At 42.6% G+C, this 14,520-nt stretch overlaps 1 protein-coding gene and 1 long non-coding RNA gene across 5 annotated transcripts; both read right to left on the bottom strand.

Annotated features, from left to right (window-relative positions):
- Positions 1–866: 866 nt before the first annotated feature.
- On the bottom strand, positions 867–14,384 carry ubash3ba (ubiquitin associated and SH3 domain containing Ba). 4 transcript variants are annotated; one of them, XM_076020500.1, is made up of 16 exons: positions 14,142–14,382; positions 13,926–14,048; positions 13,580–13,800; positions 5,113–5,166; positions 4,491–4,677; positions 4,199–4,397; positions 3,938–4,107; positions 3,590–3,798; positions 3,273–3,417; positions 3,072–3,195; positions 2,852–2,974; positions 2,642–2,734; positions 2,235–2,379; positions 2,044–2,150; positions 1,718–1,827; positions 867–1,613 (listed from the first exon to the last, which is right to left on the bottom strand). In XM_076020500.1, the coding sequence occupies exons 3-16, from the start codon at positions 13,720–13,722 to the stop codon at positions 1,476–1,478; spliced, it is 1,947 nt and encodes a 648-aa protein (XP_075876615.1). In that variant the 5' UTR covers positions 13,723–13,800; positions 13,926–14,048; positions 14,142–14,382; the 3' UTR covers positions 867–1,475. The 4 variants fall into 4 exon arrangements, with proteins under 4 accessions (XP_075876615.1, XP_075876614.1, XP_075876613.1 ...); XM_076020499.1 differs by having other exon boundaries at positions 13,926–14,382; XM_076020498.1 differs by having other exon boundaries at positions 13,580–14,048.
- On the bottom strand, positions 9,457–13,573 carry LOC142884681 (uncharacterized). Its single transcript, XR_012926193.1, has 2 exons — positions 12,883–13,573; positions 9,457–12,833 (listed from the first exon to the last, which is right to left on the bottom strand). It is a non-coding gene; the product is annotated as an uncharacterized LOC142884681 (long non-coding RNA).
- Positions 14,385–14,520: the final 136 nt, after the last annotated feature.

The following is a 14,520-nucleotide window of genomic DNA, read 5'->3' as shown; positions in this document are numbered from 1 at the left end:
CTCGTGTGTTGCTCCGCCTTCACTTATTTCACGCCTAAATGCATGCTAAAGAACGATCGGCTCACAAGTTGTTTAAAAAAAAAATAATAATAATAATAATAATAATACATATATATATATATATATATAATCATCGTTTATGTACGTACAAAAAGAGCGTGTCGTAAACGCATTTAAAGAAACATTATTTTCAGGGCAGCACAACACCTGGCCTCACCTGCGTCTGAGAGGCGTTACCAAAATGTGTGGCCTATATCAGTAGTTTAATTACTGCATTGCACAATCTGACTGACAAGTCCCATAGGTCAATGATGTTGGTGCAATACAAATTACTACATCTTTAGGTAGTTCCTAGGAGTTAACGCCAGATAATAGAGGAAGTCAAATGTCGACTTAGTTCTCGCGTTTTCTTAGAAATGTTCACCAAAAAAAACAACCTAAATATACATTTGACTTGCCGCTCATTTACTTTATGTCGCCCCATTTTCATCGGTCATGGTCAGCACACGCAGGATTTAAAAATACAACTACAGTAATAGCTCACTATTAAAGAGTATTAATTATTTTTAAAATAGTGATTTTATTTTAAATAACAGGAGAAACTATGTTGTTTTTATGCTGCAGTAGCTTAGACAAAAGCAATTTTTAATTTATTTTTGATGGTATCATGAATTTCTTTTTAGTCTTACAACAAATGAGTGGTACAGACATATAATAATGAAATTGACTTACAAACTAAGTTATTTAAAAAATAAGAATAATAAAATAATTTTGTTTCAAAAGCAGCATGCAAGTCAGAACTTCTTTCGAGGCAATGTTTGCTCCCATTATATTGATCAAAACGGTGCGAAAGCGAGTTTAAAGGATCTGTGTGGGCACATGAACGTTAATTTAATGATATGACATTTACAGGAGTAAAAAAACAGGTATCATTAACAAGCCACTGCAGAGGCAGGAACAATGGAAATCATCATCTTTCCTCCTACTGATTGTCAACATTTCTGTTGTGCTTTCTTTCTCCGCAGGAGGTTCGCAGCTACAAGTTAAATAATAATTTCTGACACATTGAAAAATATTTTCGTTGTACACGTCTCTTAGATCCAATTCTTGTCACAGTGTGTGAGAAGACAATGCAGCACAAAAGTCACCACGGCTCTGTCTGAGGAGGCGCTTCGTAATGACACCTTCACTTGGAAGAATCAAATCTGACTCATCAGCACCTTGATGTTTTGGAAAACTCAACAAACCACTGCACAGATGGCTGATTCTTTTAGCTGTGCACTCCACACAAGCGGTATTTTCTCTATCCTGAGCAGTGTCTCCGAATACATTTGCTTCATTTCATTGCTATGTCGCTGATAAAAGCAAGATGTTCCTTTAATTTCATCAGTTCTTTTGGTCAATCATAGCAGTGTGGGTTGATAATAAATATTCAGCAGTTCGGGTCTTCAGGAAGATACATGGAAGCATGTCCTTCAGTCTTGCATTAGCATTTCTCGCCAGTTGAAACTGTGATTGGGTCCATGAGTCAGAGGCAGAATGGGTGGGTCGACCAGCTGCCACACCCCGCTGTCTCCCATTTCTTCACAAGCACAGAAACCCAAATAAGGAATCTGCACGGAAAAGGACACATATGTTGCACATCATGAATGGGGAAAAGAATGATGATAAGACAGGAATGATGAAAAATGCGTTGTAGCCAAAGAAGCAAACCAACCTTTCGGACAACTTGGACAAAGTCTTTTGAGTTTTGTGGGGTGAGACCTTGTATCTGGCGAGTGCAGGCCTCCAGTGAGGAGGCATGGGCTACAATCAGGACCGTGTTCCCTGTTTGAAGTGGAGGGGGAAGAGCAGCATGCCGTGAATGCCATTAACTTTCTACACTATTTTTGGAGACTCGTTTGATATGCAGCTTGAAAATCTTGGAATAATGTGCAATAACTAACGTAGTTAGGAAGACTGAGAAAAAGACACAAATAAGGACATTCAATTTGCAGTTTACTAATCGTAAAACCTTGACACATAATTACAATTCAAATTTACCAAGGTTTTTGCACTCTGCCAGAATCTCTCTTGTAACTTGGAAGCTCCTGCTGATGTAGGTGTCGTAGGACTCAGATACAGTCAACTTATTAACTGGAAAATGAGGTCTAGAGAGGAGAAAATGAGAATTTGCTATGCAGCAAATCAAGCCAAAACAATAAATATATATTTTTATTATATTTTTTTTGTACCTGTAGGTTGTGTCCACACACAGGTTGGCTGTGGCCAGTTCAGCTGGGGGAATCCAGATGGGTAAACATGTGCCTGAAACCCACTTGGTCCATTCAAACAATCCAGGCTCAACACGGATCTTCGTCTTTCCATCCAGTTGCAGTCCTGACACGGCGGCAAGGAGGTGGGAAAGAGAGATATTCTAAATGAATCAGATCACATACCAATTCCTGCTATGTCCTTCTTGTTTTAGAACTACAAAAGTCAAACTCACTACAGTAACAGATTCAAGCTCTATCTTTTCCTGTCCTCATTAGGTTTTGAAGTAGCCAATTAATATTTTACATGGCAAAGCCAAATCATTTAAAACTTTTACACACAACAATTCTTAAGATGAAGACTGGTATACATAACACGGATGTCCTACCCTGCAGAATGTTATGAGCAGTTTGGACGCAGCGGAGGGAAGGCGAGCAGTAAACAAAGTCTATAGTTGTGTGGCTTTCCAACAGAGCTTCACCTACAGAGGGCCAAAACAAACACAACAAAGCATTAATCTTCTTCTTTAAAAGCATTTTTCAGTAGTTAATGGGCGGTGGTATAGAGAAAGTCACATATAGAATAAAAATGAACTGACCAACGAGACGGGCCTGAGTGGACCCAAACACAGTAATTGGACAATCTTTATCATAGTCCCTGTGTCCACCACCCCGAGAAGGAAGGCTGGATGGCATGTTGAGATTGGAGCGAATATATCGGCCTGCACAACCAGACAGGAGAAGCAAACGTTCAAGTTTCAGGCATTGCAATGACCTAACGCTCAAAGATTTTCATTCATCTATGGGGTGCATGTTAACCTTTGGAGTCAAAGCACTGTGAGACCCAGTGTTTCCCAAACACCACATCCATCCTCTCGCCATGGCGACACACAAACAGTCGCATTTTGGACAGCGAGGACTGACTGGGCGGTTGCCTCAACACCTGAGATCAAGAATCAGGATGAGTAATGACACATGGATCTCACATTCTTGACATTAAAAGTGGCAACTAAGTTGTACCTGCATTGGAGGGCACAGGCCAGTGTGGGCGGAAGGGTCCATAAGGCTATCGAGCAGACTGTCATTGAGCTTTCCATCAAATAAAAGGCCGCTAGCGACGCCACCGGAGTTGGACGGAGAGGCACAGTTGAGGACGGAGTGGGACCTGATGTTGACACAAACAACAAAGGAACAGTTACAAAAGACTGCGCCGAGTCCTGCAGCCTTGAACAACAGACAGGAAAAAAAACATGCAAAGCAAGGGACTGCCGTAGCACGACCGGGAAAAAACACATTCCAACAGAATTGTGTGACATCTTGCCACTTCCAGTCCTCACCCATGAACGACCCACGTGTCCGACTCATCGGCGCGGGTGACGTAATTCTCCGGCAGCAGGCCCGATAACCCCGTGCCGAGTGAAGTACCGTATACCCAGCCTTCACTAGCGCTGCTCTGCTCCACCGGGGACATGAAGATAAAGTCTCCTTGCATCAGCTCCAGCTCGTCGTCGTTCTGAGGTACGTACGGGTACATGACCTGCAGGGTCTGCAGGAGGCGGAACGTTGAAGGAAAAGCATTGGAATGAATTGTTTTTTTCAAAAAATGTTCTGAAAACATGAGTCACTTGAGTTTAGTTCAACAGACAGGCAACACTCGTGGATGTTAACAGGAAGCAGAAATCTACCTCGTGGTTTGCAAAGCGGATATCGCGGGAGAAGAGCACGGCGAGCCAGTCGCACCCAGAGGACAAATCCACGCTTTTGGCTAACTTCTCCAAAACTTGGAGATGACTGGCTTGAAAGTGGTACGCCAAAGTGACGTGGAGTTGTTTTTTATGAGGCTCAATGTGAACATCTGAAGAGATACAGAGACATACGCAGAGATGAAGTACAAACATTTATAATTACAGGAGAGATCCTTTTGTGCTCTTTCTTAATTTAATAACCTGCTTTAGCAGTCGCTTCAGAGGCAAAGTCCGCGGCGAAACTCTTCAGCACCTCGGCCACCTGCTCCTCCACAAAGAGCCCGATGAAGGTTGAGGAAGTGTAGAGCTCCAGCGGGAGGGGCGGGGGGATGTGAGTCTTCCACTTGGCCACAGTGGCCTGGAGAACATCGGACAGAGCCTCCACCTTTGCATCAGCACACTGGAGAGGAAAAAAACAAACAAAGAAAACCCATCAGCATTAAGGAAGGACGCTCACTATTTCCAGAAACCTGCCTCCAGTTGTCAAACCGACCATGAAGAACTGGCACAGGGTGATGTGGGGGAAAATGTTGTGGGCCTTGTTCTTGCCACAGGAGAGGCGCGACTGCTGCCAGAAGCTGGAGAGTTGTTGGAGCAGCGGCCCGCTGGGTCGCAGGTATAACACGTACTCTCTGGGCAGAGGGTCGTCCAAGAAGGGGTCGTCCACGTGGGAGAAGAGCCTGGAGCAACCCAGAGGGCGGAAAAGCCAAGTTGGTGAGTTAAAGGCCCCACGTTGTCTTTCCCTTCCTTTTCTAATAACAATACAACCGCACCGTCAACAAACTCCAAATGGAGTCTGAATATACAATCATAGAGAATTCAGAAAATCAGCCATTTGTGGTGTATCAAAGATGGTGTATATTGTGAATATCCACAATATACACCAGAAGAAGCTGCTTTTGTAAAGTCTGGGATAAAAACAACATATCTGAAAATGGGAATAATGGATGGATGGTTAATGAAACAGCAGGGGGCAGCACTGTTCAGTTAGCAAAGATGGTGAGACAAGAGGTCAGGTCAGAGTCGGCTTTGTTTCCTGTTCCAAGAGGCCTTCCAGTCAAACAACAATAACTGCAAAGGAGCAGATGATGACTCAAAGTGTGTGTTGCTCTCACCAGTCACAAGCCGCCTGGACATTTTTCCCTCCGGTCGAAACCAAAGCTTTCAATCTGGGGGAGCAGAGAGAGACAGGGAGAAGAATCAGGGTGGATTAAAGCGGGAAACTGCACCATTTCTTCATGACACTGAAGAAAGACTGGAGTCGTCCCTTGAGATCAGAAGAAAAAAACAAACCATTGGAACATACAAAACAGGAGTGTTTAATTCAAACCAGAGTTTTGAGGAGCTTAGAATCATTTATTAAAAACAATTAAAAATAATAATTTGAAACCTCTCTTAAAGAGTTGCACATTGAATAGAAATGAAAGGTCACCGATTGCAGTCGCGCTTTATCTGTGCCACTGTTACTTTATTTCTGAATCAAGAAAGGCCTGATTGGACGACGACTCCTGAGTCTTCCCAATCTAATTAGTGTCTTTTTATAAATCCTCTGCTACTGGTGGCTGCCTCTAAAGGGATTCGCCGATCCTGGCGGCTTTCGGCAGCTTCCAGACACCCAGCACTAAGTGGACGTGCATGTGACAGTCACGCCAAAGGATCACAGTCACTCAATTCAGTCAATCAACAGACTGGTGGCATACACTTTTCGCAGACTTTGAAAAAGCAATTTTAGCTATTGTTAAATCTGTCCCACTGGGAGAGTGCTATAGGGGGGAGAGTCCCCTTAATCCTGGGGGGGAGAGGAGTGATGTACAGGAAGGAAGGGACAAAGCTGCAGCATCACAACAGATGGCTCTGATCTACTTTAAACACACACACACACACACACACACACACACACACACACACACACACACACACACACACACACACACACACACGGTGAACTTTGTTAAAGCAGAGACAAAACTAGGATTAAAGTATTTTCTTCATTGAAATTTCATTTTTTTAGACTCATCTATTATTTTTGCAGCCGTTAAAGCCAGCAGCCTACCGTCTGCACGATGTCTGAGACAGAGATTCATTAGCAGGCAGCCACTTTGTGTCGTTCTTGTTCTTATTCCACCTGGCGATGTGCGGAGGAGGGAAAGAAGGGGATTTGCTCTTTGAATGGGATTACAAGCAGATGTGACCGAGACATCGGGGAATCAAATCACAACTAGAGCACACACTACTTGCTTGATCTCGCTGGTAGACCGAACCCTGGCAACATGGCGTAAAACAAAAAGGAAATTCAGGTGGAAAACAGCAACAGTACCAACAACGCAGCGAGCTCGCAAGCCACACCTGCTGCGTACAGAAGTCAAATGTAACGGGCGGAGGGGAGGGAGGGATGTAGCAGAGTGTGAGTAACCTCAAACCTCAGTGTAACTCAAACTCGCTTGATCACACTTTCTCAGCACAACACTTGTGCTTTCAGTTATAAAGAAGAGAAGCTTTTCGAAGCCCAAACTGACAGAGGGGAGCTCAATGCTGGCCAAAATTAAAAAATTAAGTTGGCCTTTCTCAGGTGTTTCCACTCAATAGTTGGACAACTGGACGTTTATAAGTCAAAGTTTTGTTCACTCTGTTGCACCATTTACAGGACAGCGATGCATAATCTAATCTAACAATCTACATCTGACCCAGAGGAAATTTTCCTTCTTTTAATCAAGAGCTCAGACAGCTAATTTTGAACATGCATTTCCTGTTTGTCGCGAGAAAAGTCAAAACAGATTATGTGAAGAAGGAAGCAATGCAAGGAAGAGAACAGTGCTCCAGACCGTTTGCATAAAACTGTCAGACGAGGGCTTTTATTCCGTGTGAACATGGCCCGGTGCTGCAAGTCATATTGGAAACAATCATTTCATCCACATATGGAAACTGTTTTCACTTCCTGTGTCCACATCTAAGCCCGATGGTTTTAACCCTCAGGCAATCCGATACATGTTTAAACAGAGGAGTTTTTCATTTTCTTTTTTTTTTTCCAGACATGGAAACAAGTTTTGCTGTGTTTATTACGGCTGACCTCGTTACTTTAATATCTTCCTGGTGGCTTGAAGAAAAAAAGGTTTCCCTTTTAATACAATCCTAATTTATTGTGACAAAATCCAACAAGACCATATTGTTCACGGAGAGAAAAGGAAAAATCACAAATTAAAGCCAAACCGCATTGAGTGTCGTGTCAACAAAAGCCATGTCACTCTTTTCCAAGGCGCACACAAAAAATGTGCGCACACAGACTCGGCAATACGCTCCCAAGGGACCCTCCCTGACTCAGCTCTCCAGGCAAAAGAACATTTCCTGTTTACAAGCCTGAAGCAAACACTTATCCCGGGCCACCGATCGATCCGACAGCGCTGAGAGCGTTGCTGACCAACACCACGCCGTACCTGACTTGTGCTGTTCCCCTGCTGTGAACATCTGTTCAGTGCTGCTGAAGCCAGAAGGCAGCTTGCAGCCTTGGCTCAACTGCTTGACCAACTGACATTCTCGAATCTGACCAAATAATAACCAAAGAAACAGTCTGATGCTGGGGAGACGCTCTTAACGGCCTGATTACAGACAGAATAGCTATTGTACTTGAAAGGACATCTGCATTTGCACGAGTTTAAAGGGTAAAGGTCAGAAATGCAGCTTGCTCAGACATCCAACAAAACCAAACAATTTGGTGCGAAAAACCTGCAAACACAAAGTAGGAAAGCCTGGATCCGCTCAAATAAAGTCAACGCAGACCAGTTCGGACGTTGGATCTCTTCATTTCAAAATTCCTACGACAGGGACCGCAACATTTTATTTGCAGCAAAGACGTTGACAAAATTGACTCTCTAGACTCTCGCTACTCTACGTTCATTCACTTCCAAGCTGACAAGGGGGTACGTCAGTCTCTGACAAAGCCAACTGTGTGCATCCCGAGTCAGCGTTCATTACTGTGCCTGGAAGTACTACACTCTATTATTCCAGCAAGAAATTAGCCGAGACGTCCACGAGGTCACACAGCGCAAGTTAGCGACTGACACCATGAAGTGAACTGTGTTGGCCTCTGCACAGCAAACTGATGCTATGAATAGTCTTTCCCAGCAGTTTGGACTAATGGTTATTAGGGTGGGTTTTTTATTTTATAAACGCTAACCTGCTGGTTAAGCAAAAGCTTTATTTTTAGTCCCGTCTGACGTCAAGTCAAACTACACAAAGCAAATGTTTGACTGGAAGTACACGCAGGCACAGAGCCAACACGGCTCGGCATCACAGAGCATTCTTTAAAAAATACAAGGATGGGCCATTTGACGTGGACAGCGTGGCTCCAACAGCTACGTGCCAGTGTTTGGAAAGCACACTGACAAACAAGTTTAAAACCCCCAACCAAATCAACCAACAAGTGAAGTGTGAATCGAGCCTCATGAGTGTTCTCCTCATTCACTCTGGCAGTTTGACTTGCTTGCTGTTCAGTCTTAGTCAGAGAAATGTGTCTCAGTAAATCATACCCCTTATCTGCAAAGCGCTGCTAGAACCGCCCTCAAAACTGAAGTCTCCACAGACTTCAGTGCTCAGCAAAGGTCACAAGCCACATCCGGAAATTGCCGACTTCCTCTTGGCCGTCTTGCATGCAAGCTCACCAGTTTCTTTGCGCAAGCTGCGTGCACGCTCCCACGCGGTGACAAACCCAATGCATGGGTAGTCTACTATATGAGATGCAGTGCATGCGTTAAATAACACGTAAAATGAAGTTTGTGTTTTGCTGGGGTTTTTTATGTTGTTTTTTTGGGATTGACAATGAAGTAGTTGTGGTTAATGCACTGAACTTTATGAAACTGGTGTAGACAGGAAAATACCACTCACACTCACTTCCTTTACAATTTCACAGACTGCCTGTGGTGTTGCAGCCCGGTGAGCTTCACAGTCTTTGTTCAAAATAACATGAAAAATAATCACTGGAGTAAAAAAAACTTGAACAGATTCTGAAATAAAATAATGTAATAAAAAATAAATACTAAAATAATAATAAAACAGTTGTAACATCTGTGCCACCGACAAAGAACTGCATTTTTAGTCTGTCTTCTCTTTGCTTGATGGCGCTCACAACAGCAAGAATCTGCACCATTGTCCAAACCACACTGATAGGAACACACACTGTGAAACTCAGTTTACATTTTCAAAGCCTATATAGATCAGCTTTGCCTAAATTTATTGGGAGCCTGTTTGTGCAGGATTATAGAAAGCAAAACAGAAAATGACATCTTATTATTTTTTGCCAGATGGCAATAAATCAAACCAACAAAGAGATATCTTTCTGTAAAAATTGATTGCTGTGCTTCTAGAGTAGCATTTCTATATAAAATGAATGAACATTTTTTTCCACATGAAGTTCATATATCAAGGGTGTTTCTACTCTGTGGGAAAAAAAGAAACAGTACAGGACATCATTATTTAGGAATTTAATTGTTTGTTGACCTCCAAACACTTTGGGCTTGTTCCAAAAAGAATCAATATAGTGTAATATAAAGAAGAAAAGAGTGTTTCCGATACAACACAACTACAATTTTGAATTTTCCACATATTAACATTACCCAAGAGTGAATCTGTAATTTGGCCAACATAGCCATTGGAAAACTTTGCGTTCCATGCCAGAGAGAGGACTGTTTTAAAAGCATCTGAAAATCTGTCAGTTTTAAATGTTTTATTTGTGGTCCTGGTCTGCATCTGTCTGTGTTTGATTATATTTTGGATTTGAGCATTTGCTTCGACATTACTCACATTTTTGTTGTTGTTGTTTTACCCGCAGAAGTTTTTTTTCTGCAGTGCTCTGTTGAGAAATGTTCATGCTTCGTGCCTGACTGACACAACCGCAGTCAAGCAAAATGTAAAAATTGGTATTATTAACTTTGGCCACTTCCCATTCTTCTCATTTACATACAATTATGTGTTTTGTTTTAGACTTCACTTTCAACTACTGGCAGCAACAATACAGTGCTGGTAAAACACAATCACCAATGCACATTTTTGCAGTTCGTTGTGCAGGCACTGAGCAGACAGGAGACAGACAAGTAATAAATCTACAGAACAATAGTGTATTTTAGATGTGCCTTTGATCTCTAGGGCTCTTAATAGCTCAACACCTACGGTGACAAGGTTACAAGGAAGTACCGTTTAGAACAAATAGTGCTTGCACACTAAATCCACTAACAAATGGTAAGTCATTAATCCTAAGAACAGACACACCATCATGCAAGTGGCTTTCTGCTTTTTCCAGATTTCTGCCAGGAGATGTTTTTATCTCACTGTCTGGACATGAATTGGTGAGGACATAGAAAGTCTAAAAAGATAAGGGTACGATGGCCTGTGTGAGTGTATAAACACACCAGGAGTCTAATGTGTGAGGTTGGAATCCTCTACAATGAGGCAATATGAACTATGCTTGACATAAATGCACGTTGATCCACCAAAGCATAATGCAAAAGCATGCAGCTAGCTAGATATTTTAAAAGACAATGCTCACTGTCCTCCATCCTCTTGTTGTACACGTTTGCTACTGCTGGTGCAAGTGCAAACTAAAACAGAGGCCTGAAGTGTTTGTACTTCTCAGATAAGTGAAAAAGAATCTTTTTTTAGAACTGGGATGGCAACACTGTCAGGTACTGTTTGATTACGGCGGTCAACCCTGAATGACTCAGCACCAGCAGCAGCGTGTGTGTGTGTGTGTGTGTGTGTGTGTGTGTGTGTGTGTGTGTGTGTGTGTGTGTGTGTGTGTGTGTGTGTGTGTCGCAGTGATTGATTTGCTCACAAGTGATGCAGAAAAAGGAACCAGCCCAATTTACTTTGGCTCCCAAAGTGAACCGAGACCAATATTAACTTGTTTTCTGTAACTTGTTTCTTTGTTTTCCAACATTGGATCTCTCTTAGCCAGCTGACAACGGAAATAAATTTCAATTTTCAATCTTATCCCTTCAGATTATTCATTTCACTATGTTGGGACCTTAACAATCTACCAGAATTTTGCTGTTTTGTTATTTTGTTCCCCGTGACCCTGATCTCAGGAAGAAGCGGGTATAGAAAATGAATGAATGAGTGAATGTTATTTTGTTTAAGTTTTGCAGACGTGTTTAACACACAGAAGGTCATACACATTTGCATAGGCAACCAAAGGTTTTACATAGAAGTTGAAGTGACATAAAATGTCAAAACAAAATTAAGTAAATTATTTTTTGTGATCAACATATGGGCTGCACACGCTGCATTAATGCTAACATCTTTTAACATTTTAAACTAGAGCTTGAACATCAAATACAATGCGGGGATTTGCTCTCTTTTGAGTTATATATATATTGTCTTGGAACTCCTTTCAGGCCACCAAACTGCAAGACATGAGTCATGAATTAATTCAATTAGAGAAGCCTTACTCTATCTCAAATACATCAAAGAAAGTAACAGCAAACTTCTTTTATTTCTGTGCTCTTTTCTTGGATACTTAGACACTTCAACGACCTCAAGAAAGGCGTCAGATATTGAGGAAGGAAGTAGGGAAACGCAGCAGAACGATACATAATGGAAACATTCAAACACTGCGAATGAACATGACATGGATAACCCTACAGCAGCGTCTCATGTGTTGTATCCCAAGGCAATCAGAACTCTCTTCTCTGATGCAGCGTTGTCTCTGACATCGGACCAGCCAGACTTTCAGGGAACAACGCAAACTAATTCTGCCTCATTATAAATTTATGGGCCCCGCTCAAATCAAAACGTATTAGTGTGCCATCAATAATAGATGAGAGTCTGCAAATATAACCAAACTCATTCGCTTGTTTCGTCTGCAGCAGCTCATTAGGCGAGGAGAAGGAGGGAGCTGCAGTCAGGATGGATGAAAGGCTGGATGACCTCAGCCAGACTTCCGCAGGATAAAAAGGCTTCATTTTGGAGATACTGTATCAGTCTGGCCAGGAGAAGAAGAAAGAAAAAAAAAAGTCTGCTTCCAGTCTACTTCGAAAATCTCTTGGCTGTCATCAGTTGTTAAACCCTTTCCTCGTTTAACTCGGAGAGACAGTTTTATATCCTGCCCTGAGTCACAGATCAGGGAGTTATGACTGTTATTCTGAGACTGATGCTACTGAGAGTCTTCATGCGGGAGACCTTCCAAGGCATGGGGCACAGTTGTCACAGGCACGTGCAGAAAGGCGTTGTGTATTTTTGAGATTCTGTTAGAATCAATGTTATCAAGAAAATGTGGCCATTGCTGATAACACAGACAATGAGAAGGACATGAGGAGGGGCCCGCAGCAGGTTGGGGCTGACGTGTAAAATAATGAGCTGCAAAAGACTTATAATCAAAACTAAAACATATTAAAAAAAATAAAAATAAATCTTGTTTGAAATCCATTCAGCAGGAAAAGAGGCGCGCAAACAAAATACAAACAAAAGGAATTATACATTCAAAGAGAATTTGGGAGGTAACTTTGTTTTGGTGGTTGGACTCTAAGAGCTAATAGTTAGTAAATGTTTTAAGGCTTAACATGCTGTGTTTCCCGTAGGGCAGGGGCTGGTCATGATTTGAAAAGAACATATTACTACTCAAGAAAATAAATGCTAAATTATGCGCATGAACAAATCCTCCTGGGTTATTAATATTTTGGGGGTTCAGATTCTGCAGTCAATTAACAAACATGTTTTTAGTGTAGATACATAATGCATGACAAAATTCAGGGGTCAACATTACATGTCTTCGAGCAACTACTCTCGTGACAAAATGTGTAAGTAAGCATGCAGAAACACTGAATGTGAATGTCATTTCAGGCTGGAAAGACTTGGCATGAAGTCTTTCTGAGGGGATTATGTCTCTTTCTAGTGATTACTTCAGCAAAACTGCTGGAGCATGGTCAAGAAGTTTAAATTACAAATTACTTGTGCTGTCAATACCAGCTTCAAGTAACTTTGAATGGCACACCAACATCAAAATGTTGCGTAAATTTAAACTCTTCATTAATGATAAGCATTTACTTGATTAAAATGAACGTACTAGGTCAGATTTAGCAGCATCCCTGGGCACATGTTGTGGTAATACTTGTTATGACGCATATGTATACCTCTATTGTTTGGAGGATGAAAATATTGCCTCCACCCCTGTGAAGCATTTATTCTCTTAGCAACTCTGCCTCACAAAAATAGTGACGTAATATACTTTGGTCTCTTTGTTAATTTATTTCTAAATCGTTATCTGTCTCTTTAAAATTTGGGGCCGGGCAGCTCAAAGCAATGTTTTGTTTTTTGTTTTTTAAATAAAAATCTACATAAGTGATGTTGAATACCGTTACATAATCCCAATGTGGGACAAAAAAGCAGAGGTTTCTGAATGGCAACCTAAAATGAGATCGTGTGTTTTCAACTGACGTGAACCCTTTTTTTATTTTTATTTTTTCTTAAGATAACGCAGAGCTGCTGAAGTCCATGTGTCGAGACTGGAACTTTGGGAGAGAATGATGAGGGATGTTACAAGCAACCATAGCCCCCAGTTGTGATGTTGCGTGTTTAGGTGAGAGTGTGTGTACTCACGCCCTGGTTTTGGGGAAGCCCATGGACAGCAGCACGTCCAGAGCGGACCCATGTTTGACGGTGCCCAGTCGGGGCTGGCGCTGCCTCCGCGGGGTCACTTTGGCGTACAGGTCCTCTTTAGCTGCCATAACTCCCTGCTCCATCGGTATGTCAGCCCCGCTGTCAGCGCTCTTGTCGGCTGTTTGCAACTCAGCGATCAATTTCTTACACCCGGGGAGAAGCTGGGACAAAAGCGGCGGACTAGTCAATTCACTCGCGTGAAGCGAAAGCGAGTATTAAAGTCTGAAACCTTCCGAAGCATTCCTCTGGTGCGGATGAAGGCTCCGAAGCGGATCGAGCTGCATACATGAAGTCAAACCCATCAACTGCGGGGTCAGCCATAGGAAGTCATAGCTGCTCTCTCGGCGGACCGCAGTGTCCGGACGAGGTGAACATGTCAGGTTCCGGCTCGCCCCTCACATCCGGTCCGCTAGATGAAGAGAGGACAAAATAAAGGCGATTGTGAGAGCTCTCTATTCGCACGGTGATGTCTTGTTTATGAATGGGTCCCGAGTGAACCGACCGATGTTCAGCTCAAACGAGGTTGCAGCTCCAACCGAGCAGCCCTCTTCCTCTGTTAAAGGGACAGTACGTCATTTGCGAGAACACCGGAAATGTAGGCTGGGTATGAGTGTATTTGACGGCGACGCACTGTTTCCTCGCTCCTACTTGCTGTTGCCCCACTTTGAGGAGGGGGGGAAAGGAAAAGGCGACTCTCTGACAATTTGACGAAGAGCGACGTGATGGAACTTGACGGTGGAAAAAGTTAGTCACACTTCCTGTCTGTGAAACATGGGTGTCAACATTCGCCGCATGCGCAGTGCATAAGAGCGCGCTATAGCCAGTTGTCATGGCAATTTTCCTGCGACACACTTTGTAAACATGTTCTTATGGTACTCTAG

Source organism: Nelusetta ayraudi, unplaced genomic scaffold, assembly GCF_046127955.1.
Source record: "Nelusetta ayraudi isolate G7.1 ecotype Tasmania unplaced genomic scaffold, CSIRO-AGI_Nayr_v1 ptg000011l, whole genome shotgun sequence".
Taxonomy (NCBI): Eukaryota; Metazoa; Chordata; class Actinopteri; order Tetraodontiformes; family Monacanthidae; genus Nelusetta; species Nelusetta ayraudi.
This window is presented reverse-complemented; position numbering and strand designations above follow the sequence as displayed.

Excerpts from the sequence above, each read along its gene's own strand:
- ubash3ba (XM_076020499.1), bottom strand. The coding sequence starts at position 13,722 with ATGGAGCAGGGAGTTATGGCAGCTAAAGAGGACCTGTACGCCAAAGTG. Across the intron at positions 4,398-4,490 it reads CCCTGTGCCAGTTCTTCATG|TGTGCTGATGCAAAGGTGGA; the intron begins GTCGGTTTGACA and ends TTTCCTCTCCAG. Across the intron at positions 2,151-2,234 it reads TGTGTGGACACAACCTACAG|ACCTCATTTTCCAGTTAATA; the intron begins GTACAAAAAAAA and ends TCTCCTCTCTAG.